The sequence below is a fragment of the Eucalyptus grandis genome, chromosome 11 (assembly GCF_016545825.1).
Source record: "Eucalyptus grandis isolate ANBG69807.140 chromosome 11, ASM1654582v1, whole genome shotgun sequence".
Taxonomy (NCBI): Eukaryota; Viridiplantae; Streptophyta; class Magnoliopsida; order Myrtales; family Myrtaceae; genus Eucalyptus; species Eucalyptus grandis.
The window spans coordinates 38,745,758-38,755,307 of NC_052622.1; the positions used below are offsets into that span (position 1 = coordinate 38,745,758).

The 9,550-nt window shown below is 36.0% G+C and overlaps 1 protein-coding gene across 1 annotated transcript; it reads right to left on the reverse strand.

Moving 5' to 3' along the window:
• Positions 1-1,557: 1,557 nt before the first annotated feature.
• Positions 1,558-6,438, reverse strand: LOC104451235 (probable glucan 1,3-beta-glucosidase A). Its single transcript, XM_018875805.2, has 9 exons — positions 6,328-6,438; positions 6,131-6,218; positions 6,066-6,097; positions 5,593-5,790; positions 4,900-5,064; positions 2,521-2,690; positions 2,284-2,439; positions 1,865-2,211; positions 1,558-1,739 (listed from the first exon to the last, which is right to left on the reverse strand). The coding sequence occupies exons 1-9, from the start codon at positions 6,436-6,438 to the stop codon at positions 1,558-1,560; spliced, it is 1,449 nt and encodes a 482-aa protein (XP_018731350.2).
• Positions 6,439-9,550: the final 3,112 nt, after the last annotated feature.

Here is a 9,550-nt window from a genome sequence, read left to right on the forward strand (position 1 = left end):
GTCCGGCCTTGTTGCACTTGGTCAAGGCATCGAGGGCTACTCCTGGAGAGAGAGGCTCTTTGCGTACCTGAGAAATGGCATTCGGAAATCCAGGTTCCTGACTTTGCTCTAATATATATGATTGCATTTGATACAAAAGGTGAGTGGGAGTATTTACCGAGTGTCTCACCGTTCCTGACATCGGTCCCTTGACGAGGCGTGTTCGTATCCAATTTGTGGACCTGGTGCGGCGTGTAGATGTAGTATCAAGCCTACCGAAAAGAAGCCATGATTCACTCGATTATATCAAGCCTTCTGAAAGGTATCAACTATCACTGATGTAGCATAAGTAACATGAGGATAAAATAAATCATAGACGAGTTCAGTTTATTTCCCAAACGTGAAGCAGTGGGCTTCACTTTTACTTCTCTGGAGTATCATAGGTAATTAATTTACAGTGAGTTAAAAGCTTAGGTTCTTTCTTCTTTCTTCTTTTTTTCTCGGTGAAAGGACGAGGAATGACAAATGATACAACTACCATCGTCGGGTTATATTATGGTGCACATTTATCTGTTGCAAAGCATGTGATTAGGCACCATAAAAATTATTAAAATACGTTTCGAATTTAAATCTATGTATAAAACCCAATCCGTAAGCGAAGCACGCACCTTAGATGCTATGGTATCAGTACGCGGAACAATAAATGAAAAAGAGACGAAAATGGTGGACGTCTTGGTTTTTTCTTCTTACCAGCATTTGCGTGCGCATTGCCTGGCCATGTGAAAGCGCAGGAAGAAAGAAGAAAAATGACGAGCTTCTCTGGCTTCATTCTCTTAAGAAAGGAGAACAATGATGGTTGATCATTAGCCATCATTGCTGACTTTGACCGAGAAGGAGAAGAGATGAAGAGCTTAGGAGAGCTCTTCGTATCAGAGAAAAGGTCGGGGCTTATTTTGACCCTTTCATTAAATCGACCATCCTTTTTAAAACTTACCAATACTTATTAAAACTTACCATCATGAAAAAAAAAAAAAAAAAAAATCTAATTTCCTGGCGTGCAACAGACTTTTGCAACTGCATTATAGGAAAAAACTTGTTGGTCATCTAGACTAAAGTGAGGATTTGTAGGTTAATAATTCGACATAGGATTAAGTAAATTGAAGCAACGAAAAATTATGGGAATAAAAGATGGTAAGTTTATAAATAATTTTATAATCATTAATAATTTACCAATATGTTAGTTTGGAAAAAATAAATCGATCGTATTTTTTACCAATAATTTCTTAACACTTATCAATACTTATTAAAATTTACTATCACGAAAAAAAAAAATCTATTTTCCTGGGCATGGAACAATAGATTTTTGGAACTACGTTAGAGAGTCTCATGATTACCACTACATAACCAAAAATCTTCACTAAAGCTATAAGGTATATAAGTTGTGTTGTATGTGCTCTAGAACTTGCTTAAATAGCTTTTTCATTCGAAGATGACTAAAAGTTTACTTGATGAAAGATAATCAAAGCTTACAACTTACAATATATTAAAAGTGCATAGACTTATATACATAGGTAATATCTAAAGCTTAATGTACCCATTCCTGATCATCCATTCCAAGCTCCAATGATCTTCTGCGCACTTGAGAGTCCAATACGCCCATCCAAAAGTGGCTCTTCCGTATGCTTTCAGTTGAGCCTCCACATACTCTTGGTTCTCCTCTTCTGTTGCTCCATTCGGTCCCCACTCCGCTACCCATTCACCTGCAATTTCACATTACATCATAGATCCCCACGTCTTATATATATATAGATATATATGTACACGCAAAAGTTAGTGCATATATGGCATCAATGCCATGATAATTTTGTTACAGTTTTGGACTTACCCACAAAAATAAGAGGTCCATCTGATGTAGCGAGACTTTCCAATTGGGCAAACCAATCTTCGTAGAAGAAAGGAAGGGTATCTTGGATGGTGTCCAATTTTGTGTCGCACAGAAAATAGCATTGCATATCCACAACTGTCCTGTCCAGGCTGTTAGCGTTGGGGAGCAGCAGCTCCTTGCTGGAGGTTTCCAGCATGCACGACATGATCACATAAGCAGAGGAGGAGTGCTTGCGGACAGCATTGTGCCCGGCAATGTAGTACCTGCTGACAATCTCCTGGGGGAGTGTCTCCGCGAGTGGCTCGTTCAGAAGGTCGACCGCATAAAGGCTCAGGCTCTTGGTGTATCTACATAGGCAAAATCGAATGATAACCCTAGTACTCGGACTAAGGTTTGTGAACCACTGATTTATTAATTACCGCGACGTTAGGAATTCTATGACATGGAGGGTTTGTTGGATGGTGTCATCTGTGTCTCCCCATTCGCGGAACCCATCTCTTGACGAGCTGCGTTCCCAGCCATTTTGGGACTTAGGTGCTGCGCGCAAGTCAATTATGACCTTCAACCCATACTTCCTGCAAGTAATAAATGTAGTCGATACGTTATATACTGCATTTGTGTGTAACAAGATGAAGAGGAGATGGCAATAGACTCACTCTGCCCAAGAAAAGGCATTGTCCAGATAGGCCAAGGAACCACCGACGTAAGGGCGTGGAGGATTTGGGCCGCTCGCTATCCACCAACCCACGGGAATTCTCACCGCGTTCAATCCATTCTCAGCTATGAACTTGAAATCATCTTCCACTATGAACGTACTCCAATGTTCCTATTATCAACTGATACCTTTTATTGAAGTCTACAAGGTTATAGATATGCACACACTAGCGTATAATCCGTGTTCGTAGCGGTATCTTTTTATGTAGAAAATATTAAATATCCACAAAACAAAAATGTAATAGGTACAATCAACTTATTCTTTTGTAAATGCTTGATTGAATAGTGAAGTTAAGAAGAATTACTGCTTCAATAGAAGAATGTTATTTAATCAGATAAAAGAACCATCTTTTAATTAAATCAAGAGCATAAACCTTTTTTATTTATTTATAATGTCTCTTGGTTACTGAAGTGATCTTAATCATTCATGAGACTTCCCCGAGTAAACAATATTAAAACCTAGTTTAGATGAAGTGATTAAAAGGGAATAGAAAGGTTTGAGCTCAAGCGATAAGAAAAGAAAGAAAAGCCTATTATGTTTACACTCTCGGGTTACGTTTGGTTGTCTAGATTTTTAACAATAAAAATCTCTTGCGACATTTTTGCATGCTTTATTTTTATTTTATTTTATTTTATTTATTTTCATATATATTTTTAATTAATTTATTTGTTATTTCTTTCTTTCTATTCTATCATTCTCTAATAAAATTTTATTAAATAGTAAACTATACTAATATATCTAGAATACTAAAAAACCTAAAAAAATATAATAGATATAAATATACATGTATATTTATATATTGAATTTATATTCTAAAATAGAATTAAATTCAAATATATAAGTAAAATAATATTAAATTAAAATAACTAATTTTTATTTTTTTGTTTTGAAATATTATTTATATATTGAAATATAATTTTAAGTTTTTATTTTTTTGGTTGAACAAATTTAATTTTGTTAATTTTGTCAATTTAAGATTTTTTTATTCGAGAAAAATAACTTTCATAATATGAATGTTAGAAATTGTATCTATCTTTATCCCACTTTCTATAGGAGATAATTTTATTTAGTCTATATTCCATTATATTTGATTTTATCCTGTCTTGAGTAGGCACCAAACACAAAATAGAATAAATTTCATCATATCTTGAATTTTATCATGACAGCCAAATGCAACCTAAGTTTTTAAATTAACATAAAACAAATAAAAGGAGAAGAAGCATACTCAGATTAATGTGAAAATGCTTAAAAATTTTGGATAGATAATTGCTTAAAAAAATTTATTTTTTGCTATTGGAAAAGTTCGATGCTAGAGTTATTAACTAGCATATCGAATCAATTTACGAAGTGATATGTCAAATTGCAAGTAAGCCCTTAAATAAGGGAATTTCTTGTATATGAAATCGAGTCCAATGAATAAAGTCAATGACAGGTGTCTATTTTGTGGGTTCCACATATGAAACCCATAACATGGACAGCCATGATGGAATTGGTTTGGTGGACCCAAGTTCAGGCAAAACTTACCCATTTAAATAAGTATATCATATTCAACACCTAATCACAATTTGACACTCTAATTAACAAATTACTTTTGTAAATCAGTCTTCTTAGATCAGGTTTTTTCATCTAAAAATGGGTAGCTTTGTCCATGTGTTGTCATGATTGCAACTTTGTTACAGACAATAGGCACACAGACCCATGGTTTCCTTGTACTTGACATTAAAATCCAAGCTTGGCTGGCAAGTACATGAAAGAACCCAACACGTCAGGTTAAGATTTCGTAAATGAAAATTTCTCGTAGCTGGATCACAAATTGCGGTTTCCATTGCGAAGATTCCAACAAATAAGATGATGGGGCATAGAAGCATTGACGCTATGACGGAGCGTTTCACCTCTAGCTAAGTTCAGTAATCAGTTACTTGAGCTTGGTAAGAGTCGGTTGTGCATATCATACGATGTCAGTTTGTATTATATATTGTATCATTTTACATGGCAATATTTACTATTGCCAGTGCTAAGTAAGATTACTATGCTGTCGGGAATAAAGACCCTATGAGGAGCATATGAGAGTCATAGGAAACTCTAGCGGCTGCTGCATCTCCTATATATGACAGATATTAATAACCGCTGGTTAGAATTGTTCCTTTTAAAAGAATCCTCTTTCGCAAGCCAAAATACCAAAAAGATCGGGGAAAAAAAAACAATGGAGTGAGTTTAATTAAAGCTATAATCTGGCAATAAAAAAAATAATTTATTTGATTATTAGTTTGAGAAGTGCGAGCTTTGACTATATTCACGTATGAGTTTCATAATTACGTACCCTCATGACTTCAGGAGCTTTTTGTGGTCCAAGACCATTGGTGACTTGGAACTCACCTTCCAATCTTTTAGTGAAGTTCATCACAAACACAGAAGGGTCTTCATCTCCCCACACATCGCTCTCGTCGCATTGATAATCAGCCGTCACTCGTTCCTCTGTCCTCACCTGCAAAACACATTCTAATCACTCTCTTTTTATTGTAAACTAAGTCCCAATTGATGGTTTGTTAAAAGATCTCATTCGCATCACTTGATGCTATAAAATGTTATCTTATTGATCTTTTTGTTGTTTTCTCTCAATCTCTGCTTCAAATAAGTCTCAAAAAGTTTTCACTCTACTAGTGTTTACTTAACACGTTACTACGTAGGGATAACGTTTGTTTACTCAATATGTTTATGACATGACGCGACAGACTATGATCGTAATCCGGATGGCCTTTCAATTAAGGGGACCATATTTAACATCCACTTAAGTAGACTAGTCTTGAGCAATTATTTGGCGGACGTTATACATGCGATAGAATAAATCTGGTCCCCGGTGGGGGAGGGGGTGGGGGTATCGGTTTCTCTAGTTCTAACGGTGCAGCTGCATCTCAGTATATTTTAATGAATCTCATGCAATAATTTCTTGTCGTCTTAGGTTATTTGTGGTTATTCTTCTAAAAGATGTAGGGAAAGGGAAGAGATAGATGACCTGTAAGAAGCAGCTATTGGAAGCTTTGATTCTGACACGCCTTGGATCATCTGTGTTCCTCACGATCTCAAAGGTTTCTAGGGTTCCCGGCGAATCGCAAGTAGCCACCAGATCGACACCGTCCCCACCAGAGTCCAGGCCGACGAATTGCTTGTTGGCGACCCTAAAGTTGAAGAGCCTCTCGTTGATTCTCCACAGCTACACATACAAAGCACTGGTAAAATTATTTACGTAAAAGTTACAAACCAGTTATCGTAATTGCATGGCTCCGTCCCCAACGCTGTTCGATATTAGTCCCCATGAGATAACTCCAAAACATCGCTACTACTGCACCAGAGCCAAAAACCCGGATGGCGGTCACCCAAAAATCTTATTCATTTGCACTTGGTGTACTGGAGGAGGCAAGTTCGCCAAACTTACATCGCGGGTTTGCACTTTCAATTGTTATTTTTATTTGCTTAAAGCTTACTCACCCTGAATGTCTTCCATTGAGAACTGGAACCTGCTGGTCGCTTGCCAACAGCTGGAGTCCCTCTGCAGTTGGCGATAAGTCGGTGCCCTCCTCCAGACTCGGCGCAGAGATACTTCCCGACCGTCATTGATCTGAACTGGAGTCTAGTCCCATCCTACTCATTGTATACAGATCAAGAATCAGAAGAAATTGTAAAAACCAAACGGATCATTGGTTAAAAAAGCGACAAGAACACTAAGGCAATTATGTGTATAGCACAGTACCAAGAAGTCCTTGTTGGGGATTGCATCGAAGAGGGAAGGCTTGATCCATCCTTCTGTGACCAGCCAGCCTCCCAGATTCACTGCTCTTATTTTTGGGTTTCGGTTCTCCATCTCTTGATAGGAGTGGTTGCCAATCAATTGTTCCCCCGTGCTGATGACTTCCGTGCCTTCTGCTTTCCTACTTCCTCATTCAAAATCAGGATAAAAGCAAGGCAACAGTTAGTTGTGCAACCGATTGTCCCAAAAGGAACACATACAATTTGCACTAAAACATATCCCACAGTACTCGTGCGAGAAATGTTCATATAATTCAATTTCGAAATGATTTAAGTAAAGCTTCCATGCGTACTTTGCGTAATTAGGGCAGAGTTCAGTCGTTCACTTTAGCTAAGTCGTCTGCGTGCTGCCAAAAGCCATTTGTCTATTTTATACTTAGGGAACTGGTCTATTACTCGTCTCCTTGGTGCAATTTCTCCTCGTTGTGGATGATTATTTTAATGTTTTCTTGTAGACTCCGCCATTCAGGGTTGTCGCCTAACTTCTACTTAGGTCGACCCCGAGAAACTTCCCAGTCCATCGCCCGTCGATGTCTGTTATTCGTGATATAATAATATTTCTTAACTCTTAAAAGAACAGGATAGATTTAACGAAATTTTGTATTTTCGTTTTTTTATATAATCTAACTACTCGTTTATTCGTCCAATGATATTTTCTCTTTCAAATAGGATTTTATTAAAGTGTTACCGCAACGAAAATTAAAAAAAAAAAAAGAAGAAGAGAAAATTGTCAGAAAAAGTCATAAACCCGTTATATTTATGCCAATTTAATTTTTAAAATTTTAAATTATGCTAATTTAGTACTAAATCTTTTGACCAAGTATCAATTTAGTCCTATCTACTAATTTTGGCTAGATACTGTTGACGTGGATATGGACACTGACCAGCCTACAGGGCATAGTCAACGCTAATATGAATATTTTAATAATTTTTGAATTATTTTCTTACTTTTTTTCTCCTCCTCCTTTCAATGGTCGACAAGGGCTACCTCGCCCGAGCGAGGGTGGCTCTCATCACCATAGGTGAGCATCAACGTCACTGGTTCTCATTGTGGCCTCGACAAGGTCGATGCTCACCTCTAGTGGTGAGGGCCACCCTCGCCAACCATGTTGTGCTAATCACTGAAAAGAGGAGGAGAAAAAAAAAGAAAAAAATATAATAAATTATTTAAATATATCAATATCAGCCTCAATTGTGCCACATAGGACGGTTGACATCTACATCAATAATATTTGGCCAAAAATTAGTTAGAATGACTAAATTAACACTATGCCAAAATGTTTAGGATTAGGCTAACACGATTAAAAGGCTTAGAACTCTCATGAAACTTTTCTCATTAAGAAATTAGTTAAGGAAATTTCACAATTTTCAATAAATTGATTGTCGTTGTGTCATGCATGAGAAGTACCTTCAAGATCGTATTATTTTAAATTATTCATATTAACAACATTGTAATAAATAAAAAAAATCATTTTCAATATATAGTGTTTTTCATGTAATGTGTAATGAGTCCAATAAAAATGAAAATGTTTTCCTTAAATATAGTTGATAAGTGCCTCTAGAGAGTTTATTAGTAAGACCCTTTTTTATGTAGAATATACTCAATAAGTATCTCAAGGGCACTCCATGCTTATCCTTTTATTCTATTAAAATCTTATCCTTCCGATGTAACTTGCCGTTGCTGCCCTTTCTTGTCTCCTCTGGTCTCTAGTTGGAAAAAAAAAAAAAAAAAAAAGATGGTCTTTAATTGGTGAGCAATACTTTTGTGGGATGACATGCATATGCCCAGTAGATACCAGCCTATAATGTGAATTCTAAAGAGGGTCCCCACGATGCGACAGCCTAGATTCATTAAGCTCGTAAACACCCGCATCATTTGATGTGAAATTTCAAGGAAATGGGCAAAGCCAGGGTAAAGAAAAAAGGCATCACTCATCTCCAAAAGTCAAACGAATAAGGGATCTTATGCTTTTGAGAATTTGCATTTTGTCACCTACTCTTGTAATTGAAGCACTATTTATCAACATAGTGTCTTTCATTCAGGAGTATAAGGTTGACAAGTCAGTTTCAACCATAGCAATTTTAGGATTTACTAAGGTCCAAAAATCTTAAATATTTATCAATGTCTGCCATTTGAAAATTCACACGCTTACTACAAAAGGGAAACTTCTTAACAATCCCAGGATTTTTTTTTCCCATATTGTTAGGGTGTTCGCAGATAATTACATTTATCACATCACCCCATGACGCTTGGGCAAAATCGTGGCATTTGTAATGCGTGGATCAGACGATGAGAATTCTCGCTACACTTTTGAATTTTGTACCATTATCTTTTTTAAGATTCTAGAAAATCTCCAGCAGTTACGTTCACGTCATCATACTTGTGAATCACACAAGTCCCCCATCATCCAATGTGAAATTGAAGTGTAACACAAAAGTACCTTTACCTTATTTTTTATTTTTATTTTTTTTATCATATGGTTGGCAAACTAACATAACAGCCCAACTGCTTTCAAATAATTTGGAAAATATACTAAAAAATTCTATTTCAATTTAATTTAAAACCTTTTAATTATGTTAATTTACTCCCAAATATTTTCTCATCTAGTCAATGGAGTATATTTGACCAATTTCAAAATGAAAATTATTGACATAGACGTTAACTGTCTTACGTGTCACGACTGACGCTAATGTAGTATTTTTTAATAATTTATTCTTTTCTTTCGTGGGAAATGAGCAATAAGTGGCAAAGGAGAAAGGGGAGTCCATGCTTTTTGACAAAATTGAAGAAAGACTTCACAAACGGACAAAAGTCATCCTGGTCGTGGAGGAGCAGGGTTTTGCTTCCAATTATAGGATGGAATTCATAAGTTTCGTATTAAATGGTAACATCTTACCAATAATTAATATTGGAAACACATCATCAATTGTTTTCACTTCACTCCACCTATGAACCATACTATACATCCCATGCCGCAGATGTGGAATTAGAATGTAATACTAAAAATACCTTAACTTTTTTTTTTCCTGGAAAATTATCTGCTGAGTCTTAAACATATTATGCAGATATCAAATCAATTTTAAATTTTTAAAATTTTCCAATTTAGTTGTAAACATATGTGCAAAATTCAAATATAATTCTTCTAATAATTTTCACCAAGAAATCG

Coding starts and splice junctions, on each gene's coding strand:
- LOC104451235 (XM_018875805.2), bottom strand. CDS start 6,438: ATGGAGAACCGAAACCCAAAAATAAGAGCAGTGAATCTGGGAGGCTGG. Junction 6,219..6,327: donor TCCCCAACAAGGACTTCTTG/GTACTGTGCTAT, acceptor TACAATGAGTAG/GATGGGACTAGACTCCAGTT. Junction 2,440..2,520: donor AATGCCTTTTCTTGGGCAGA/GTGAGTCTATTG, acceptor TATTACTTGCAG/GAAGTATGGGTTGAAGGTCA.